Here is a 23,236-nt window from a genome sequence, read left to right as displayed (position 1 = left end):
GGGGTAAGGGCCTGGGAAGAAGATACCAGGATGGCCTCATTTGGAAGCCTTGCAGAGCTGACAGTGTAGAGGTCATGGGACTTGGAGCCAGGTGGCCCTGAGTTCAAATCCAATCTCAGATGCTTGTTAGCTATGTGGTGAAGTCATTTACCCTTTCTGTGCCTTAGTTTCCTCCTCTGTAAAATGGGGGTAGTAATAGCACTTACCCCTGACGATTGTGATCAGATGAGATCACATTTGCACAGTGCTTTGCAAACTTTCCAGCACTACACAAACGTGCGCTGTCATTTAAATCAAAATTACAAGCAATCTAGCAGATGACGGAAAGACACATGGTGCAATGGAATGAGTACTGGGATGGGACTTGGGAGATCTGGGTTTGAATCCAAACCTTACCACTCACTAGCTGTGTGACCTTCAGTAACTGTCTTTGAATCTCTGTGCCTCAGTTTCCCTCTCTGCAAAATGTCTTAGAAGCAAGAAGTCACATGTATGACAGCGTCCAAGAAATGTGTGATTATGGGAGAGGAGGTAACGCAGCCAAGATATAAGAGTGAAGGATGACAAGAAATGCCTTATGAATGTCCAGGCCAAAGGGCCAGATGAAGGTGAATCCTCTTTGAAGGATTCGTGGAAAAACATGGCCCCGAGTTGTCCGGGGTGGGCAGGCATGGAGGAAGTAGCCACATTACTGAGATCACATACGGGAAGCAGGGAAGCAGTATATCACACCATGACAGGTCAAGGGGATTGACTTAGTGGACTTCTGTCACTCTCTTATTAGCAAACCTTTATTGAGCACCAACAATGTTCTGGGCAGTGGGCACAGAGCCCATCTCTGCCCAGTGTCCTAGTCATCTCAATTCAATACTCCTTCTTCTAGGCCCAAAGAAATATAGAGAGCCATATATATATATATATATGTAACTAGTCTCCTGGTGGCCAAGCCTGGGCCTGGTGTTTCTTTGCATTGTCAGGATGAGGAGGCAGGGAGGCCTAAGGCTGGGAGCAAAGCTAGTACCTACAATAGCAACTTTCCAAACTAAAGTCGATTTTCTCAGAAACACCATGTCCCATTGGCCAGGGACCAAAGGATCTGTGTCAGGAGATGGGAGGGGACTGGATGGGAGGGGATAGGAAGGGATGGGATGGGAGGGCATGGATGGGATGGGATGGGATGAAAGGGGATGAGATGGGATGTAACAGGGGCATGGACAGAGTGGGTTGGGGAGGACCCTTCCTATCTCTGAGAGGGAGGAAAGGAAGGCAGGCCAAGCCAGACCAGTGGCATGGCCCTCTGGCTCCCCACTCAGCCCCTTTGTCCTCAGCGGCTTGGTTTTCCATTCTCTTGTATCTCTAATTCGGCCGAGCTACTCCCACACAGCAGCCGGGCATAGTCACTGTTGGCCTGGGTGATGATCTGGTAATCTTGGGTCCTGGCAGGGTCATCGTGGTACTCATTCTCAAGTGCCCTGGTCTCAGCTTCCGCCTCTGCTGTGCCCCCAGAGTAGACGGCAACCCTGGGGCCATCTGTACTCATCCTGAAGCCAACAACACCCAAGGTGGAGAAAGGAACAGAGTGGAAGAAGGGGCTCAGGGAGAACTGGGGAGGGATGAGAACAGGACGTGGGATCCCCCTGTCCTGAGGCCTTTCCTCTTCTTTCCTATCTATAAAATGGAGACAATCTCCTCATAATGTTGTGCACAAGGTCATAGGAGCCGAAGTCTGGAGCTGGCAGGGCTGTCAGAGGCCATCTCGTCCAACCCCCTCCTTTTACAGAGGGGGAAACTGAGGCCCAGAGAGGGGAAGGGACTAGCCCAAGGTCACACAACACCCTAGATCTGGAGCTGGAAGGGTCCAGGTCATGCCACCTCTCCTTGCCGTAGTCTCCTAACTGGTTTCCCAACCTCTAGTCTCTCCCCACTCCCCATCCTCTGCATCCCTCCCCCCACAGCCACCAAATTTGCTATTCCTAAAGCACAGATCCAATCAGGTCACTCTCCTGCTCAACAAAACTCAATGGCTCCTTCTTACCTCTAGGATAAAGGCCTTTGAAGCTGCTTCACAATCTGATTCCAGGCTACTAGTCTAGGCTTACACATTCCCCTTCTTCATCCACTCTCTGGTCCCGGTAAACTGGCTCATCTGTGTTTCATTTCCCACCTCCATGTGTTTGTAAGGCTGTGACCCCCTCTTGCAATGCCGACCTCCTCATTTCTTCCTCATAGTATCCCTCTCCTCTTTCAAGGCCCAGCTTAAATCCCACCTCCCACTTGGGGCATGGCCCAATTGGCCACCAGTAGTAGTGCCCTCTCCACCTTGGGAATGATTATCTATTTTGCACAAACTCATCTCACTCCCTCAATAGTATAGAAGTGTCTTGATGAAAGGGCCTACTGCATTTTTGTCTTTGCATCCCAAGTGCCCAGCATCATGCCTGGTACATAGGAGGTACTTAAGAAATATTAATGACTAAATGAGTGAATGAAGATGATGAAGGCGAAGCTGTTTCCTCAGCCCCAGAAGGGGAGTTAAGAGACCTGGGTTCAGTTCCCAGCTCAATCACTTCTATGTTGTAGAATCACTTCTGAACCACAGAGGGTCTCTGGAGCCACTTCCAGTGCTGAAGCCTGTGACCCTTTGAATGAAACCTAGTCCTGGTCTGTCCTAATGTCTTCCAGCCAGTCGCAAGGAGGCTAATGGGGTGGGGGAGGAAAGGAGGGGAAGGAGGGGAAGAATCTTACCTGGCCACTTCATAGGTGTGCTCTGCAAAAGAAGACACAGGGTCAAGATAGAAGCACCTGGGCAGCAGTAGCACCCAGGGACAGGTGTGGGCATCTCTACTAGCCAGCCAGGTATGACCAAAACCCACGGGACAAGTGCTGAGGGCTGGGGGGAGGGCATCTCCCCTTGGGCATCCAAGGAGAGCCTCCTGAGTGGGGAGGGGCTTAGGGGGCACAAATTGAGCCCATGCATTCCCCTGCCCATCTAGCCCTGCCAAAGCATGACTATTCCCATTTTACAGATGAGGAGGAAAAGGGCCGTCCAGCTAATAAGCAGCATAATGCCTCCCTCCAAAGCCAGTACCCTTCCCATTCTTTCAGGTTGTCACAACAGAGTAACCTTGAACAAGTCACTTTCCTCTAAGCCTCTTCTGTAAAACAGTTCTACTGCTTGCCTCTCAGGGTTGTTCTGTGGCTCAGTTTCATAACAGGTGCTTTGGAAAGGGCAGTGGAGTGCAAGGCACTGCTGCTTTTCAGTACTGTGATCATTGTTGTTCTAATAGTAGGCCTCCATCTGGACAGGCTGCCTCTGCTTATGCCAGCTCTAGTCTCTGGATGGGGATCTCTGACCCACCCTCCCACCCTCAATCCTTCCAGGAAGGCAGACCTTCCCTGGCCCCGGGTGTCCTTGAGGAGGGACCCAGAGTGAACAGCCCCTGGGTGGTTCCCAATAAACCAGGAACCAGAGAGACTAAGCAAAAGCTAACAGGGACCCTTGATGGGGGACCGAACAGCCATAGCCAATGGAAGAAGAGGCATTCCAGGAAGCCTAAGCCCTGGGCCAATGGCATCGATCTACAGGGAGGGCCCAGAGATGGTGCCCTTCATTCCATTCTCTCCTTCTGGTATTTTCTGGGCAAAGTACACAGTAGACTGTGTGATCTTGAGCAAGTCACCTGACCCCCATAAAATGAGGTGATTGGACCACGTTGTCTGGGTCTAAAATTCTACGACAAAATCACAGAATGTCTCAGTTGGAAGGGACCTCAAAGGTCATCTAGGGCCTTATCTGAGCAGGAATCCCCTTCACAGCATCCCCCTCAGGTAGTCTCCACTTGAATACCTCCAGTGATGGGGAACTCACTTCTTCCCAAGGCAGCCCATTCCACAGTTGTTATGAAGTTTATCCTGGCACATAGTAAGCAGTCACTAAGTGCTTGTTCACTTGGCTTCACAAATCCTGTCTTTATCTGCCTCATCGCTTCTAGGGCCACCCCCTGGGGCCAAGTGGAACACACTTTCACTGAGGGAGCAGATAGTCGGTGTCCATTAGGGGTCAATAAATTCATTTTAACTCTAGGAGACAGAAGCTAAATTTAGGAATGAAGTAAAATTTCTAGCTTTTGAGAGGAGAAAATCGGAGAGGGAGGTGAGGGGGATCAGGAAAGAGACATTTCCCTGGGGCGTCAACGCTCCACAGAAAGATGTAAGGAGCGGTTCCTGCTCTCAGGGAACATCTAGTCTAGTTGGGGAAGTGAGGCTCACACATTAGAAAATATAACTAACCATATAGGACTTTAACAATAGTAATACCAGCATTACTTGAAGACAGTGAGAACGAAGCCTTAGCAGAGGTCGTAAGAAGGGCCATAGGAAGAGAGAGAAATGGAAAAGGCAGGAAAGGGCCTGGAGTGTCTGGAGCCTGAGTCTGGCCTTTGTCCTGGGTTCTCAAAGGGTACATGCAAGTGAGCCAAGAGTATAATTAGGTAGGCCACAAAGAGTTAAATGTTATGTTGTTACAGATAAAAGAAAATGTATAAATAAAGTGGTTAATATAAATTTTGCTCTCCCAGCACACACAGAATTGTAAGTACAGTATTTGCAAAATAAATATAACTCGCCTGTTACTCACACACCCTACATATACACACTAACCTCGGAACATGTCAGACTTTGAACTAGCAAAGAACTCAGCAAAAACAGCTGCTCTTTCTTATTGAAGGGAAACTGTGTATGTGAGAGGCTCCTGATTCTCCCCCAGCACTGCCAATTTAAACATTCAGTGTGCCTTAGCTCCTCACGTCAAAGAATATTGTGCCATGAGAAAGAACAAATTTGGGAATCGCTGATGTTTTCTTTGGGATGTCACTGGTGGTGGTTGAGTAGGAGAATGACATGATGAAAAACAGTTTGCTTTAGGAAAGTCAGAGGGAAAGAATACTGGGGGTGGTCAGGGAAAAGGGAGTGATGGGGGAGGGATAGGGGCCCGACTCATGTATGGAGAGGGCATGGATAGAGAGAGAAGGGGAAAGAACATTTTAGGAGGAGAGAGCAATGGTGACCATTTGTGGGTGGAGGCCAGTCTGACTAGAGTACAAGGTGCAGGAAGGAGAGTGGGATGAGCAAAGTTTGGAGCATTTTTTCCTCTTTACTGGTGGTGATCCCATGGAAAGAACATTGGCTGTGGAGTCAGAGAATCTGAGTTCAAACACTCTTTCTGTCACTTACTCCCTGTATGGCTTTGGGCAACCTCTCTCAGCCTCAGTTTCTTCTTCTGTAAAAGGAGAAGAGGTTAGGCCAGGTAGTTTCTGAAATAGTGGTGGGGAGAAGGGAGGCAACCTTGCTTTAGCCTTGGGCTTATCGGAAAACCTTTCACTATTTTACCGTTGTGGACAATTCTAGCTGTTGGCTTAAATACATACTTTCATTTATTCATTTATTTATTTATTTGATATAAATTTGTTTATTTTTAGTTTTCAACATTCACTTCCACAAGTTTTTGAGTTCCAAATTTTTACCCCATCTCCCCCCTCCCCCCACCCCAAGATGTCATGCATTCTGAATATCCCTTCCCCTAGTCTGTCCTCTCTTCTATCTCTCTCCCCTTCTCTTATCCCCTTCCCCTTCTATTTTCCTGTAGGGCAGGACAGACTTCTGTACCCCATTTCCTATATTCCTTATTTCCCAGTAGCATGTGAAAACATTTTTTTAAAAACATATGTTTTTAAAACTTTAGGTTTCAAATTTTCTGTCTTCCTCCCTCCCCACCCACCCTCATTGAAAAGGCAAGCAACTCAATATAGGTTGCACATGTGCAGTTATGCAAAACACTTCCACAGTAGACATGTTGTGAAAAACTAACTCTATTAAATATATACTTTTGACCCTATCATTCATCTGCCTCAGTTTCCTCAACTGTAAAATGGGGACAATAATAGCACCTACCTCCCAGAGTTGTTGGGAGGATCAAATGAGATAGTATTGGGAAAAAATGTTTAGCACAAGTGTGTGGCACATAATAGGCACTATATAAAGGCTTTTGTCCTTCTCTTTTCCTTCCATACCTATAAATGACTGGTGTATCTTGTCAAAGGCTATTTCTGCATCTAGTAGCATAATCAGCACAATTTTAAAATGATTTTCCTAATGCTGAACTGTCGTAGAATCATTGATATAAATCCAATTAGCTTAGAAGTTTGGAAAAGAAGGGACCAAAGCATGGTGGGACTTGAACACCATATTGATGAGCTTGGTTTTATCCTGAAGGTAATGGGGAACCATTGAAAGTTACAAGGCATGGGGATGGTGTGATATTATTACTGTCTTGCCAGGCTGACTTGAACAGCTGAACAGCTACTGCTTTTTTTCATTCCATGCCCTCAATCACTTTTACTCTGGCCCTGCAAAGGGAGATATGAGCTAGGCTGTCATGGTGGAGATGGGGGAGGGGTAGGACCAAGAGAAAAGAGCTTAAAGCAAGATTGGACCCTCCAAGAAGGGCTGTCCTCTCTCCTCCTCCACCTCCCCCAAAGGCTCCATGGTGCTCATCAACAATCAAAATGGTGTCCTTCTACTCAAGCACCACGGCAAACAGGATAAAGTTCAGATTTCACAGCCTGGACTCTTTCTCATTTTTCGATTTCTCTCTGCTTCCACTCCAGTCAAACTGGCTTCTTCATTCTCATAGGACCATAAGCTTTCAGCTAGAAGGGACCTTAGAAGGCATCAAGTCCATTTTACAGAGAAGGAAACTGAGGTCTAGAAAGTATAAAGAACTTGCCCAGGATTCCATAGGAAGTAGGTGTCTGAGGCAGGATTTGAATCCGGTTATCCCTGACTCTAAGAACAGTACTCTAACCACTGCTCCACATTGCCTAGAAATGCTTCTGATCCTTCTCTCCTCCTGCTACGTATCATGGCTTTAGAGTAGAAGGGATCATTAGAAGTTACCTGTCCAATCCCCCATTTTACAGATGGAGAAATTAGGCCGTGAGAGATAAAGTCACTTTCTGCCTAGTACTGCATAAAAGCACACGCCTCAGGTCCAACACCTTCCCTAGGAGGCCTTTCGCCATCACCGAGATACTAGTGCTTTCCCCGCTAAGGCTGCCTTTCACCTACTCCATGGATATCTTGGATGTGCCCAATTATTGACATGTTATCTCCTCCATTAGAATGTAAGCTACTTGCAGGCAAGGACAATATAGTTATCCTTTCCACATTGTGACTTTCCCCATTGCGGTTTTGATATAATGTGGGTTGGCATAAGAAATTCATTAATTAAATTAATTCATTAAAGGAATTCTTGGGGAGTTTTTCGGAAGCCTCGGATGATACGTGAAGGCCAGCAGACAACACAGAAAACACGTAGAAACTCAAAAATGCATAAAACATATGTATAGTATCACATAATAATGTATTTTATCTTTTAATGCTGTGGCAATTCAGACTTCTCTGGTACGAAGGAAGGGCCAAACAATTTTATGCAGATTTTCCAGATCACAGGGGTGCCACACCCCTAAGCCCCTGCAATGTGGAAGGGATATGCAGTTATGTATTTTTACCTATCTTTGTATCCTCAGTGCTTACCACAGTGCCTGGTATACAGTAAGCACTTATGAAATGCCTGTTAATTCATTGATGGATTTGGAGTAAAGAGGACCAGGGTTCAAATCCTACCTTTGTCACTGACTATCTGTGTATGACCATAGGTAAGTCATTTCGCCTTTTGACCTCAGTTTCTCCATCTGTAAAATGAGACTATATGACCCCTTTTGATTCTAAAACTATGGTTCTATGACTTAGCTAGTAAGTGGCAGAGCCAGAACTGAACCTCAGGCTCTCGGTCTTAAGCCCAGAGCATTTTTCCCAGACTCCGGAATCTGGACTCTTTGTACTGCACTGATTTCTCCCCTTCCCTGACCTCCTAGAGGAGTGCTTCTTAAACCCCAGGGTCACCAAAAATTTGGTAACAGTAAAAGGTTTCTGAACATGCAATGACCAAAAATTAATTAAAAATCAAACACACACTTTGCACTGCATATGCCCCTCAGGGCACACAACAGCCAATCAAGGCTGCCGAAGTGTGAAAAGGGGACTAGAGTGGACAAAGTTTAAGAAGCTCTGGCCTAGAGGGTCCTTGTTCCCCCATGGAGCAGCCGAGTAGAGACTGACAGGTTGTGTCAATTAAATGACTCCCATGGGGAACTCTAGTCTCCTAAGCTGACTGTGAACACCCTGATGCAATGCAGAAAGATCCCTGTGTGAATCATTCCCCTCTCTGAGCCTCAGTTTTCTCCTCTGTAAAATGGAGAGATTACACTATAGAGGATCATCTGCTCCTCAAGTTCTCTCCCAGCTCTGATGTTCTGTAGGTTCTGTGAGTGCAGAAACTGGGTCTTCTCATTCTCAGGGTGTGGGGCAGATGTTGTTCAGTGAGTGAATGACTCATTCAACGGGTCGGTCCTGGTCAGACTGAGGGCTGTGCTCATTTCTGGGTGTCATATCTGAGGGCAGCATTGACCAAGTGGAGGTGTCCTCATTGAACACGAGTGAATGGACCTAGGGTGTTTAACAGAGAGAAGACAGGAGGAGCTACAGTTGCTGTCTTCAAGTATCTGACAGGCTGTCCTGTGCATGTGTGGAAGAGGATTTACCCTTGCTCAGCTTGGCCCCGGAAAGTAGAACTGGGAGCAACAGGTGGTGTTGTAGTAAGGCAGGTTGAGGCTGCATATAAGGAAAAACTTCCTGCTCATTGGAGTATCCCAAAGAGGAAGGTGCTAGGTAGGTAGTCGAGTTCACTGTCATTGGAGGTCTTCAAGCCAAGCCTGGATGGTAGATCAAATTGATCTCTAAGGTATCCTCTAGCTCTGAGATTGCAAGACTGTATAACTGTCTGAGGAAACACACACACACACACACACATACCCATGCATAAACACAAAGCCCTGCCACACTCACCATCTTGTGATTTCCTCCGGCAGAGCCCAAAGAGTGTGGCAAAGACCAGTGCGATGCACAGTAAGGCGATGAGGATGATGGCATAGAGGGGCAGGCCTTGTCCACCTAATAGAGGAGACATTCCCAGAGGGCTTTGGAGTGGGGTGGGGGACAATGGTCACCAGAAGCCAGATGTCCACTACCCTGCTCCCCTCTCCCAAGGCCAGTTCCTGGAATTTCCAGTTTTCCCACCTGTCCCTTTCCTATCTTGGCCACAGCCCCAGGTTCAAGACAAGAACACAGTCTCATGGCTTAATCAGGGAGGGAAGGGGAAGGGGGTGGGGAGAGAAGAGGGAAGGACAGGGGAGAAGAGAGGAGGGGAGAGGAGAAGAGAGGGGAGGAGAGGGGAGGGGAAGAAAGAAGAGAGGAGAGGAGGGGAGAGGAGATGGAGGAGAGAGGAGGTAAAAGAGAGTGGATAGGAGAGGATGGGAGAGGAGGGGAGTGGCAGAATAGCTCACTAACTTTAGACTTGGTGCCCTGTGCTTTGAGCCAGAGGCCCAGTCACTTGGCTGTCACCAAACATGTTCTCAAGAAGGCCAAGTACAGGGCCCAGGGGCTCTTCCTTTGCTGCACCTGTGCCACACAGCATAGCCCATCCCCACACAGTCACCATGGACAGAGTAACAAGGAATCTCCCTTAGGCCCTTAGGATTAATCCTGACAAAGTGGGCTCAATGTTTGCCCCTGAGGCAGCCCCCAGGAGCTCCTCCCCACCCCTGCCCCAAGCCATGCTACACCTCAATCTTTGGAAAGGTCACTGGGCATCAATGCACCTGGCCCATAGTAGTGCTTGTTGATGCAGCCAGGCCCAGGGCCACGCAGGTGCGTGGGTTGGCTGGCCACCTTCTTTCCAGGACACCTTCCTCTAGCCACCCCCATCCGCTCCTACCTGCTCTTTTGCTGGCATTTCCCTGGTCCCTCGATGCAACATCTGAAGTTGAACCTGCAAAGGAGGAGGAGCATGGGGATGGTCTGTGGTCTTTGCAAGGCAGTGTAGACCAACAGGCAGAATCAGGGGACCCAGATTCAAATCCTGCCTATGCCACTTAGACACTGTGTGGCCTTGGACAATCTCTTCCTTCTCTGGATCTCTGTAATATGCAAGGGTTGGACTAGACAATAATAATAATAGTAATAATGATGATGATGATGATGATGATGATGATGATGATGATGATGATGATAAAAACTTTGGGTTGCATTTTAAGGCTTGCCTAAAGTACTTGACAGCCATGATCTCTTCTGAGCTATCACTGGCTTCTAAGGTCCCATCCAGCTCTGACATTCTGTGGTTCTCGAGTCTGGCTAGCAATCAGGGGCCATGTAAATGTTCTTGTCCTTCGAAGCTACATCTACAGCCAATGTCCTCACCTGGCCTAGTGTTTCTCTACCTAGTGAATATCATCCTGCCCCTTGGAGCCAAACTGGGGGACCCTGGATGTGGCAGGAGGCCATCAGTGGAGAGATAAGATGCTGATCAGGGCCTTATGACAGACAGCCCTGCTGCCCAATCAGTATTGGAGACTGTCGCTAAGCGGTGGGGACTTGAAAGCTAAAACCTAATGGCCGAGGAGGTTATGAGCGCCAGTGCGCACACACCTCCAGTACAGCCTCTAAGGCCCAGAAGCCCAGCCCAGAAGAGTCCAAATTCACATCTATAAAGAGTATTATATGCAACACTGGAGGAAAGAATTTCTGGCCCAATAAGAAATAGGACCCACTGACCCCTCCCCGCTCCATGCTGAGCCCCTCTCCTCCTTTGTCCTGGGGGTCCTGGGCACCAGGATGAATCCATAGCCTTCCAGCTGAAGGGGGCCTTGGAGACTCAGTGGTGCAGTGGATAAAGCACTGGGCCTGGACTCAGGAAGACCTGAGTTCAAATCCAGCCTCACACACTTACTAGCTGTGTGACCTCGGGCAAGTCACTTAACCTCTGTTTGTCTCAGTTTCTTCATCTGTAAAAGAGGATAATAAAAGCACCTACTCCCCAGGATTGTTGTGAAGAACAGATAAAATAATGCTTGTAAAATGTTTATCACACTGCTTGGCACATGAAGCAATACTATGGAGAGGTTAGTTATTATTAAGTCAAACAGATGACTTCTTCTCTTTAGAGAAGAAGGGGCAGAGCTAAGGTCCAAAGACAAGACTCTAAAGTCACTGTCCTCTGGTGCCCAAAGCTAGCCTGGGAGGAGGAGATGTAAAGCCACAGCCAGGCACATCAGGGCTACTGGCTGGAGGAGGTGTCCCTGACACCCTGGGCCCAGAAGGGAGGGTGGAGAGGGAGTCCATGCAGTCCAGGGACCTCAACCCCGAATTCCCTGAAGCTCCTGGGGGAGGGAGAGGGAGCTCCATTGAATATCCCACAAGGTGCCTTAAGATCATTGTCTAAGTGCCAAGGGAAGATCCCCCAATGGAAAGAAGGTGTTGCTGCTCTTACCTGGCCTTTCGCTGCTCGCCCCAGCATGGCCAGCATCCATGGTTGTCTGCTTCCTAGATGATGTCTCTGTTGCTATGGTGACAGAGAATCAAGATGAAGGCATCCCTCAGTGGGGAGCTGAGCCCTGCACACAAGTGTGAGGACATCACTAGCCACTCTGCTCCAGGCCCTCTCCTACTTTGGGCCTCTGGGAGCATAGGTGCGGTGCATGGAAATCCCAAGCTCAGAGGTGCTCCAGGAGCAAAAAGGGCAGGGCAAAGCCCTGGTCTTGCCCTTACCTAGTCCAATGGTGCTTGCCCCCAAGAAGCTGTCTATTGTCGATGTCTGGTCTCTAGCTGGGGTCGCTGTGGTTGACTGGTGTATTACTATGCAAACAAGGAAAGGAGATCAGGGGACTCTGGGAATGAGTACAGAGGACACTCACATGTTGATGGCTGCTGATTCCATGGGACACTAGGCAGAAAAGACTCCAAGGGTCAGGGTAGACCACAATATGGCCATGCAGTATAGCCAGAATGGAGATCACACCTCACAGGAACAGGAAGCTTAGGTATGTATGACACATGTCACCTGGAGAACCATGGCTTAATTGACTAGTCCTCTCAATTGATAAGGGCCTTCCCTCTACCAGGTCATCACTGTGTTTAACTGAGGTGCTGAGAACTTAGAGGGGAGTCACAGTACAATGGAGGTATCCAAGGATTTGGAACACAAATCTCTTGGGGGGATGCTAGTGATCAGTGGACAGAAGGACATCAAAGTCAGAGGGGCCAGAGAAATTAGCCTAATCCTCCCATTTCACAAATGAGGAAACTGAGGCCCAGAGGAAGGGAAATAAATGACTTGTCCAAGGTCACATGACCTCTACCTCCAGAGTTGAAGAACTAAAAAGTGAACTGAAGTCCTCTGACCCCAGGTCAATATTCTTTTCCTCTCAAGGGAGGAAGTGAAGGCTGAAGGCGTGGGTTGCAGATGACACAATGTCCATGATTAGCTTTGTTTTACAAGTGAGAAAATTGAGGCCCAAAGAGGTTCAAGTGACCTAGCGACAGTCACAGGGTCAGTAAGTCCTGCAGCTGGCACTCGAACTCAGAACTGAGGACTTTTAAGTCTCATGCTTTTTGCTGTTCCCCATAGCTCCTATGGCCATAAGCAAAAGTCAGCTGGAAGGATTTGGGAGAAGTATAAAGAAGATCATGATGGAGGAGGATGTGAGAGGGAGGCTGGAGCCCCTTGCGTTTCATCATCTCAGCACCATGAAGACGCTAGGGGTCAGAAAGGTCACGTCCCTTGGTCTCTGGACCATGGTCGTACAGCTGGGATCAGGTGGTGTTTCCAAGCCCCCCGAGTCAGGGTGCTATGTGGGTGGGAAGGCACCAGATGGCACTCCAAGCCCCAAACCACCACCTCCCTTCCTTCTTCAGCGCCCTCAGCCCGAATCTAGTCTAAGAAAATATTCCCAACAATATTACCAAGGGATAAGGACCAGACTTGGGATTTCATCAGCATAGAGAACCTCTGATGACAAAACTCTGTCACTGCCCATAATTCATCATTTATTTTAAGTGACTTTCTTCTTCATGTGCTCTGTGTTCCTACCAAACCCAGGTCTCTTCCAATCTCTTCAAAACACACTGCACATTCCCACCTCCGTGCCTTTGCTCACACAAGTCTCTGTGCCTGGGATGCCCTCACTTATCCATCCCCCATCTCTGCTGGTCAAAATCTTACCCATCCTCTAAGGCCCAAGTCAAATGGCACCCCCTCCAGGAAACCTTCCCTGGCCACACAGTCAGAAGTGATGTCAGGATGAGCAGATCCTGAGCTGGAAGAGTCCATCTACCAATCCCCTCATTTTACAGAGGAGGCCTGGGTTTGCATTCTGGCTCTGCCACTTACTAGCTGTATGACCTTGGGCAAGTCACTTCTCCACAGGCCTCAGTTTTTTCCTTTGATCATCTTAAATGAATGCTTGACTGAATGAATGAAATGGGCTTCATGTCCTCAGCTCTTTGAAGGAGCTGCCCTTTGCCTCCTCATCCATGCCCCTTACCTCCCTATGTAGGCCTTTCTCAGATGGTCCAAAGTGCCAGCCTTGACTTCCCTTTTAGTTGACAAACTCATCAAGGGAAAGGACTGCATCTCATGGAAGTGTCATTACCAATATGGAGTAAGAACAGGAGAGATGCTCATCATAACAAGAGCTCACATCTCTCCAGCCCTTTTACAGCTCACAGAACAATTTAGTTTTGTGGTTCAGAAAGACTGGGTTTTTTTTTTTTGTAAGGCAATTGGGGTTAAGTGACTTGCCTAGAGTCACACAGCTAGTGAGTGTTATGTGTCTGAGGCTGGATTTGAACTCAGGTCCTCCTGACTCCAGGGCCAGTGCTCTATCTACTGCACCACCTAGCTGCTCCCAGAAAGACTTTTGCAGCCCAGGTTTGCAGGTGCAAGTACTGAGGCCAGGTTCACATGCCCAGTAAGTGGCAGATACTGAAGCCAGGTTCACATGCCCAGTAAGTGGCAGAGCCAAGATTTCTGCCCCTCGTACCCTGGTACTGCCACCTATGATGCCTTCTCTGGATCCCTGGTGGGTCCCTCAAGAGGGGCCGTTTGAAGCCAATCCCCAAGTGCCTCCATTGTCTGCCTCCTCCTGGTTCACCAGAGCTCCTGGCAACTTCCCCTCGGCCTCCAATAGGACTCACCTTCAGGGTGGGGTGTGCTGGCTGTTAGTTCCTCAGGCAGCATCGTTGATGTAGGCCTCTTGGAAGAGTCTGCCAGGGGAGGTGACAGTACACCAGTTATTGTCATGTTCTTTCCCCCTCCCCCACTCCATGGACAACCTCTATGGGCCAAGGGTCTGGCCTACACTAGTAAGGTTTGTCTGACCCAGACCCAATGTGTCCCCAGCTCTTCCCCCCACATTTCTGCAACCTTTGAAATGCCCCCCTCCAACCCTGACCAGATCCAAGGTTCTGATTCAGCTGATCCTGATCTCTGAGGTCATCAAGTGCCAGGGTCAAGATCATTGGCCTCAGAGTTAGAAGACATCAATTTGAATGCCAGCTCTGTCACTTGCCAGCTGTGTGATCTTGGGCAAGTCCCTTCCCTTCATTGGGCCTCAGTTTCCTCATCAGTAAAGTAGGCTGGTGACACTAGATGATTCTTAAAGTCTCATCTGTGTCTCTGCTCTTTGCAGGTTCCAGTAGATTCCAACTAGCCCCAGATGGTTCCAGCAGATTCTGGATTTCAGAAATTTCAATTCAGATTTTCAAAATTTCACCATGGCTATGAGGTTCTAGGTACTTTCTCCTAAGCATGTAAATAATAACTGAAGTTTCTTTAGTGATGAGAGTGCTTTCCATCCAATCTTCAAAACACCCTTGAGAGGTACACAGTGTCAGTACCACCATAACCATTTTATGGAGGGGAAAAATGAGGCCCAGAGAAGTACAGTGACTTCCCACAAAAGATGTGCATCAGAGGCAAGATTCAAAGTTCAGTTCCAATTTTAAATCTAGTGGCCTTCCCACGATGCATGTTGTCTTTGATTAGCTATACCAGCCACACTTGTATCTCCATCCCACTGACCTCTGCCCCCACCTCCCAAAATAACTTTTGCCACTGGCTTAGATAAGGCCATTCACATGTAAGCTAATTGAGGGAAAGAAAGTTTTGGTCTTTTTGCCTTACTTGGGGTCCCCAGTGCTCAGGGCTATGCCTGGCATACAGTAAGCACTTAATAAATGCTTATTGATTGATTGACCATTACCATCCCTTCTGATGCTTAAGGCTTCTGTGAATGTATAAGCAGCCCCATTTCTTTATAGGTAAGTCTGGCCTTAAGCTTTGGGGGAGGTGACTTGCCAAAATCATGTGGCTAGCAAAGGTAGATAAAAGAAAGAACCCAAGTTACCCCAGGGCCCAGGAAACTAGCCCCCAGGGTCCTCCCTGGACCACAAGCAGGAAAACCAGGCGATGAAGACAGCAGCTCACCTGTGACCACAAAGTGGACAAGGTCACTCATCTGCTCAGAACCAACACGAGCCTTGGCCGTGCAGAAGTACGTGCCAGAGTCAGAGACCTGGGCAGGCTTAAAGAGGAGGGTGCCGAGAGAAGTCACCTGGGTCGGAGTCCCATCCGGCTTCCCCTTGTACCACTTGTAGGTGATAGGTGGAGAGCCTTGGGCCTGACACAAAAGACTGATTCTCATGCCATGGGGCACCTGGAAGCCATAGCCAGAACCTGTGGTCACCTGGGGCTTGGAGGCAGGAACTACAGGAGGGAGACAGAGAAAGGGCTGGAGTGAGGAAGGATACCCGCACTGAGAGCAAGCTTCTAGGGGACTGGGCTGGAAGGTGATTGAATTAGGTTGTCATGAGTGGAGTACAGCTTGGGGGCACAGGCCTGGAGGCTGGAACAAGCAAAAAACCTAAGAAAAGGAGCCGAAGTTGGCTCACGAATTAAGAGAGGGAAGCCTAGAAGGGGTAGAGGAATAGGGAAAGGGCAAAGAGCAAACACAGAAAGATTAGCATCCACAAAGGCAGAGATACAAAGGACCCAAGAAAGGAGGACCTTAGAAGGTAGAATGTCAGAGATGTCACGGACACAGAGTGGAAGAGCTAGGAGAGATCTTAGAACGAGGAATGTCAGGGCTGGGAAGGGCCTTAGAACACAGAATGTCAGGGCTGGGAGGGACCTTAGAACACAGGATGTCAGGGCTGGGAGGGGCCTTAGAACACAGGATGTCAGGGCTGAGAGGAGCCCTGGAACACAGAATATCAGAACCAAGACGGGCTTTACTTAAAGCAGAGAATATAAGAGCTACGAGGGGCCTTAGAACATAAAATGTCAGGTCAGGGAGGGCCCTCAGAACACAGAATGGAAGGGCTGGGAGGGACCTCAGAATATAGAATTTCAGGGCAGGGAGGATCATTAGAACTCAGAATGCCAGAGCTAGGAGTGCCATCAGAACACAGAATATCAGGGTTGAGAAGGGCCTTAGAACACTGAATGTCAGGGCTGGGAGGGTGCTTAGAAGTGTAAGAGCGGGGAGGGACCTTAGAACACAGAATGTCAAAACTGGGATGGACCTTACAATGTCCAAATGAGGATGGGCTTTAGAACACAGAACGCAAAGGCTGGGAGGGGTCCTGGAATGCAAAATTTCAGAACCCAGAAGGGCTGTAGAACAGAGAATGTCAGGTCAGGGAAGGCCTTCAGAACATATAATGTCAGGGCTAGGAGGGCCTTAGAACACAGAATGTCAAAACTGGGAGAGACCTTAGAACACAGAAAATAAGGGCCGGGAGGGGCCTTAGAACATAGAATTTCAGAACCCGGAGGGGCTGCAGAACACAGAATGTCAGAACCAAGAGGATCCTTGGGACACAGAATATCAGAGCTGGGAGGGGCCTTAGAACACAGAATGTCAGGGCTAGGAGGGAACTTGGAACACAGAATGTCAGAGTTAGGAGGATTCTTAGAACACAGAACGGAAGGGCTGGGAGTGACCTCATGATACAGAATTTCAGGGCTGGGAAGGCCCTTAGAACACAGAATTTCATGGCTAGGAGGGCCCTTAGAACATAGAATTTCAGGGCTGGGAGGGGTCTTAGAATATAGAATATCAGGGCTAGAAGGGCATTTAGAATACAGAATGTCAGAGCTGGGAGGGCCCTTAGAACACAGAATGTCAGAGCTGAAAGAGGCAGAACACAAAAAAGTCAGATCTGGGAGGGGCCTTAGAACACAGAATGTCAGAATGGAGAAGGACCTTACAGCACTGAATGTAAGAGCTGATCAGGGCCTTAGAACAGAGAACAGAGAATGTCAGCCCAGGAAGAGGCTTTAGGCCCTTTCCTCTAGACTTGCCAGGATCCCATTCCAGCACAGACTTTGTCCCCTCATCCCAAACTCACGTTTCTGGATTTGAAGTTCTGTCATGCGCTCTTTCACCAGCTGCCTACCATCAGGGACCTTCCAGGTTACTTGGCACTGGTAGCGACCTCTGTCATCCATCTCCAAGGTTTCCAGGAGCAGGGACACATCTCCAGGGGGCTCTCTGTTCACCTGCAGGCGGCCTCGGTACTTGGCCTGTTGAATGTGGTCCCCAGAGGAATCCCGCAAAAAGATGGTGACAACCTCATTGTCCTGCTGGACCAGCCACTTCACCTGGACTTGGGTGTAACCTTTCAGGGGCCCGTAGGTGCAGGCAACATTGACATTCCCTTTCCAGGGGCCAATCATTTTGACAGGCCCTTCCAAGGTGGGGTCAGCTGGGAGATGAGGTATAGCAATGATTATAATAATACTCCCTAACATTTCTCCAATGCATTACAGTTGCCAGAGTATCCTGTTCCCTGGCAGCACCAATCTTGGGAGTAGGTAGCATTTTATTGTCCACATTGTGTAAATGGGGAAACTGAGATCGGAGAGAATGTGGCCCTATCCCAGGTCACACAGCTAACAACAATCAGGGCTGAGAGTACATCCAGTCTTTTCCCACTATGCTTTTCCAGTTTGCCCATTATTCTCCCAGGACCTGGGGAACCCCAGGCAGGAACTTTAGACAACTCTATCCACCCTTCAGGATTTCTGCTCTCTTTCCTCTCCCCATCTCAAAACTCATTCTCTCTGTAATGGCTAGAGAGAACTGAGAATCCACCATCCAAGACCTGCAGAGTGATTAACTTTTTGAGAGTGGTCAAAAGAGGGGTGAATTTCAGCCACACAGAGGACAGCTTGGACTAGTCCAACTGGAGTGAACTTTAATGGAGACGTTGGTCCCTAGGCTTCTCTTCACCATCATCCTCACCACCAAGGCAGCCTTCCCCACCCCTGACCCCATTCCAACCATCCTCCTCACCATCCACAGTTTCTTTGATAGCCGACATCCTTTTCTCTCCTGGCTGTCACTCAAGTGTGAAGGCCATAATGGCCAAAGCAGTAGGGACTCACTCCCTCCAATTTCATAGGGTTGGCTAGAGTTGGAAGGAACCTCAGACACCACCTAGTCTGACCTCTCATTTTACAGAAGGGGAAACTGAGGCCCAGGGAAGGAAAGGTATTTGCTCGAGGTCCTTACACAGGGAAAGGATTTGAATCTATGCACTCTGGTTCCAGAGTCTCGGCTCTGTCCTCTGTACCACTTTTCTCATGGGTGTTCAATGGAGATTTGGTGATTGATCAAGAAAAAGATGGCAGGAGAGCCTGACCATCTTGTGTCAGCCCCTGGCAATGGCACTCTCTTCCCCGGATCAATCAATCAATCAACAATCATTTAGTGGCAACTACTAAGTGTCCGGCACTGTCCCAGGTGCTGGAGATACAAAAACCCGAAGTGGAACTGACAGTCACCTTCTCCGGGAGCAGCGACCAGGAACCAGGAACCAGGAATGAATTGCTCCTTCCCTATCCTTGAGTTAGGGAGTAGCCATAAGGATTAAGCAATGCCCCTAACCTTACTGGAAATGTGAGCAGGATAAAACCACTTCAGGGAAATAACTACCAGGCCTGCTGCCTCTCTCCTGGCCTTAACCTTAGCTCTATGATTTTATGCTCTAAGATCCTGAACTCTGCCCTTCCCTGTTCTAAGATCCCTACCAGTCCTGACACTCTACAATCTAGGTCCTTTACAGCTCTGAGATCCTAACGTTTCAGCTAGCTCTGACATTCTATGCTCTAAAGCCCCTACCAGCCCTGACAGTCTGTGTTCCAAAGTCCTTTTCAGATCTGATATTCTATGTTCTAAGGCCCCTCCCACCTCTGGGGCCCTTCTAGCAAAACTATACAGGGAGAAAGCATAGTTTAAAGAGAGGTGAATTTGGGGGCAGCTAGGTGGCCCAGTGGATAGAGCACCGGCCCTGAAGTTAGGAGGACCTGAGCTCAAATCCAGCTTCAGACCAAACACTTGACACTTATGAGCTGTGTGCAAGTCACTTAACCCCAATTGCCTAAAAAAAATTTTTTTAAAGAGAGGTGAATTTGGAAAGTGCCCAGCCCCTTCACCAGGCCTGGAGGGCTTGGGCCTCCCTTTCTTCAGGCCCACTCACTCTGGAGACCCATGGGGTCAATCATTGGCTCATAGCGGCTCCTTTCCCCAGAACAGATCCAGACAAGGGCAGGGTGGCTGAAAGGTCAGGAGAGGGGATGAAGTCAAGGGTCCACCCTGAGTGTGGATTCCTAGATTTCAACAAAAGACCAACAAGAAGAGGGCAAAGAACAAGTGATGGGCCTTACAAGGCTCAAGGCCAGCCCTGCTATAGGCTTGGTGTGTGTGGCTCCTGTCTGAGGAGCCTCAGTTTCCTTTTTCTGAGGGGTCAGATAATAATCCTGGCATTCCTTACTGCACAAATTTGTTCTAGGGAGGGCCTGGGGCAAATGGTAGGCTCTTTGACCCAGGGCTAACAATTGCTGGGCAGGTCAAATGGAGTAGCCTGGGGGCCCATCCATCTCTTCCCAGCATGACAGAAGTACCCAGTCATGGCAGAAGGAAGAAATGTGCCTGCAGCTGACCCAGCCTCCTCTTTGTTCACCTTTTTCCCCCACCCAGTGGACCCTCACAGTCTCCACAACAACTCCCAAATGCCCTGCTGCTCTCTTCTTATCAAAATCTCCATTTACAATTGTAGATGATGGTGTGTCAAAACTGGGAGGGACCTTAGAACTTGGAATGTCAACACTTGTGGGGGGGGGCGCGCTTAGAACATAGAACACACAATGTCAGATCTGGAAGGGATTTTATGGACCAACCAGTCCAAATTAAGTCGTCTACTGGAGAATTTTACAGATGAGGAAACTGAGGCACAGAGATACCTTGTCCAAGTTTAAGTAGGTAATAAAAAGCAGAGCTGGACTATAAGCTCAAGTCTCCTCACCCCTAATGAGGTTATAGAATTCATTAGCACTCATGTGTCAGTGACAGATAACAGCTTTGGATATTCATCCTGGTAGGGGATTGTTTTTAACAGGGATCATAGCCTTTGTTAAAGGGATGAGGCTCCAGTGGGTCGATTTCCCACATCAGAAGCAGGTGGAGGCAGGGAGACCTTTAGAATGCCCTGAAAGTCCAACATTTAGAGAGCCTCAGTGGGCTCTGAGTCAAGAAGCCCTGGGCTCAAGTCCCATCTTTGACTCCTCCTCACACTGAGTGACCCTGGACAAATTAGTCAACTTCTCTGTGCTTTGGGCAATCCTGGAAGACTTGCAGTTTCAGAGAAGGTGCTGACCTCCTTTAGCAGAAGAAGCTTTCTCCCCTGGGAGCTCCCTATAGCAATCAAATTCTACTCCTAGGTTCCTAGCTGAGCAAGAAGGGGGGCCACTGAGTCGAAACCCCTCTTTTTATAGATGAGGAAACAGAACTGAGGTGACTTGGCCAGCATCACACAGCTGGCCACACAGTGGTCAAGGAAGGATTCGAATTCAGGTCTTCCTGACTCCAAGTCTAGGGTGCTACCAGTCCCTATCTCTAAATGATCACCTCGTCTGCTATTGAAGCTAAAAATAGCTTTAATAACGTTCAAAGGAAGAAACCAAGGCCCAGGAAAGGGAAGGGACTTTCTCAAAGTCACCTGGCTACTTAGTAGTAAAGCTGAGCTTTCATCTAGGTCTTCTGACCCTAATTTCTGGATCTTTCCATGGGCATCCCTGGGCATGACTTAGAACAAGCCATTATCAAAATTATCAGCTAGCCCCATGACAGCTTTGTAAAGGAGGTAGCAGGCACAAATGTTATTCTCTCTATTTTCTAGATGGAAAAACGAGTAGGTCAAGCAGCTAGCCCAGGAAGGTGTGAGCCCAGAGTTCCGTGACACCTGAGACCCCATCTCCTGGCACCAGGCATGATGCTCTTTGCCCTAGACCATACCCCGAAGATGCTTGGCTCTTCTTTCAGGACTTCCCGATGGCTGCTTGGTGCCCAGCTCCCTTTCCAGAGGATTCCCCCGGCCCAATGGGAACAGAGCTCCCCCACCCTCAAGACCCCAGCTGGCCACCCCAGCGCTAGCAAGCCCAAGGGTACCCCTGGCCCAGCTCTTACCACTCAGATGGCCTGAGAGGTGGGCCAGGAGGGCCATCGCCAGGAACAGCGCCATGGAGGTCATTGTCCACCGCTGCCTTCTCCCTCCTGCTGCCGATGAGTCCAAAGTCTGGTACCTTGCCAGCTACCCTTCCTTCCCTATTATCTCTCACTCAGTTCCCAGTCCCACTGACTATCTTCCTTCCTTATTTTAGGTTGAGTCATAAGGGTGTGTGGAGGGGAGCTCATTAGCCCTGGGGTTGGGGGAGGCAGCACTGAGGTCATCCCCTCCCTCCTCCCCCTCCTGGAGTATTGACTTTTTCTGAAACAAAGCTCAGTAGTCTTTGAACTCGTAGGTCAACGGGTCAGTGCTTGCTCTGGGGCCCTGCACAGGTCCTAGGAAGTAGCAGGTGACCTGAGTTAGGAAAGACCCTGTAGGATCTGAGGGTGGAGGGGGGCGGGAGCAGGGGGGAAAGGTGTTAGTCTAGATGGTCAAATGGAGAAGGAACAGGGGTGACCGCTTTCTAGCCCTATGATCATGTCTTCTGCTAGACCAGGGCTACCTTCCTTCTCAGCAGATGCCACTAACTCCCATTTGCCTACCCCACCTCCATGCTACTCAGTAGCCACAGGGAGAATACGAATCTCTGAATTTCAGAATTTCTCTTGCTTCTCCCAAACCCTGGCAGCAATTTGAGGAATTCACTTTTTAAAAAGGCCAAGGTCTCCCACTGCATCTGGGGTCATTTCCAGTCATCCTGACCTACGTCTTGCCACTGAACTCAGATGGCTCCAGAGGAGAAAAGGAGGCTGGTGACTTTGCACAGCCCTCCCTCACTGTAATCCAATTCACTTGCAAGTCAAGACACCCCCTCCCGATGTCATTTGTCCTCTTCAAGAATGAGGATAGTAACAGCAACATGGTACAATGACCAACTTTGATAGACTTAGGGTCTTCTCAGCAATACAATGACCTCAGACAATTCCAAAAGACTCATGGGAAAATGCTATCCACATCCAGAGAAAGAACTGTGGGCTGAATGCAGATCGAAGCATACTATATTCTCTCTCTCTCTCTCTCTCTCTCTCTCTCTCTCTCTCTCTCTCTCTCTCTCTCGCTCTCTCTCTCTCTTTTTTTTTTTTCTCATGTTTTTCCCTTTTCACAACATGACAAATGTGGAAATATGTTTAATACGATTGTACATGTATAGCTTATATCAGATGGCTTGCCATCTTGAGGAAGGGAGAGGGGAGAAAAAAAATATTTGGAACTCCAAATCTTATAAAAGTGAATGTTGAAAACTATCTTTACATGCAATTGGAAAAAATAAAATAGTGAGGGGAAAATGAAGGACAAACAACAATCTCAAATGTAACCTCCCCCTCCTTTGACTAAATAACGACAAAAACATAGGAAAAGAATAATAGGGATAAGGGCTGGGCCTGGGCTTTCACTGCTATGGAGAATTCCCTGAGCAGGAGTGGTGGAGAATAAGGCTCTCTACCTTCTCTGGGGCACTGAGGAGCGAAGAGACTTAGCCAGGGTCATACGGCCAGTTTGTGTCAGAGGCAAAGCTTGAACCCTCTTCTGCCTGATTCCGAGGCCGGCTCTCTCCCATCATGGTGAGAGAATTGTTTTCAACAATAATGATGATGATTAACTTGGAATGAAAAGATCTCAAGATACAGAGACTGCCTGCTAGAAACCCAAACCAGAGAACTCTCACCCCCACAGTCCTTCTACTACAGAGGCTGCTAGTCTCTTGTCTTTAGAT

The 23,236-nt window shown here is 48.6% G+C and overlaps 1 protein-coding gene across 8 annotated transcripts; it reads right to left on the bottom strand.

Annotated features, from left to right (window-relative positions):
• Nucleotides 1-773: 773 nt before the first annotated feature.
• On the bottom strand, nt 774-21,708 carry VSIG4 (V-set and immunoglobulin domain containing 4). 8 transcript variants are annotated; one of them, XM_020967231.2, is made up of 10 exons: nt 21,483-21,703; nt 17,365-17,721; nt 15,440-15,718; nt 14,149-14,217; nt 11,722-11,808; nt 11,444-11,515; nt 9,893-9,946; nt 8,965-9,069; nt 2,746-2,767; nt 774-1,541 (listed from the first exon to the last, which is right to left on the bottom strand). In XM_020967231.2, the coding sequence occupies exons 1-10, from the start codon at nt 21,544-21,546 to the stop codon at nt 1,325-1,327; spliced, it is 1,326 nt and encodes a 441-aa protein (XP_020822890.1). In that variant the 5' UTR covers nt 21,547-21,703; the 3' UTR covers nt 774-1,324. The 8 variants fall into 8 exon arrangements, with proteins under 8 accessions (XP_020822890.1, XP_078004130.1, XP_020822891.1 ...); XM_078148003.1 differs by lacking the exons at nt 774-1,541; nt 2,746-2,767 and adding exons at nt 7,402-7,530; nt 7,684-7,751 and having other exon boundaries at nt 21,483-21,708; XM_078148004.1 differs by lacking the exon at nt 15,440-15,718 and having other exon boundaries at nt 21,483-21,706.
• Nucleotides 21,709-23,236: the final 1,528 nt, after the last annotated feature.

This window comes from Phascolarctos cinereus, unplaced genomic scaffold, assembly GCF_003287225.1.
Source record: "Phascolarctos cinereus isolate Bilbo 61053 unplaced genomic scaffold, phaCin_HiC Scaffold_8;HRSCAF=390, whole genome shotgun sequence".
In the NCBI taxonomy this organism is placed as follows: Eukaryota; Metazoa; Chordata; class Mammalia; order Diprotodontia; family Phascolarctidae; genus Phascolarctos; species Phascolarctos cinereus.
The sequence above is the reverse complement of the archived record's forward strand: the minus strand, read 5'-3'. Positions and strand labels throughout refer to the sequence as shown.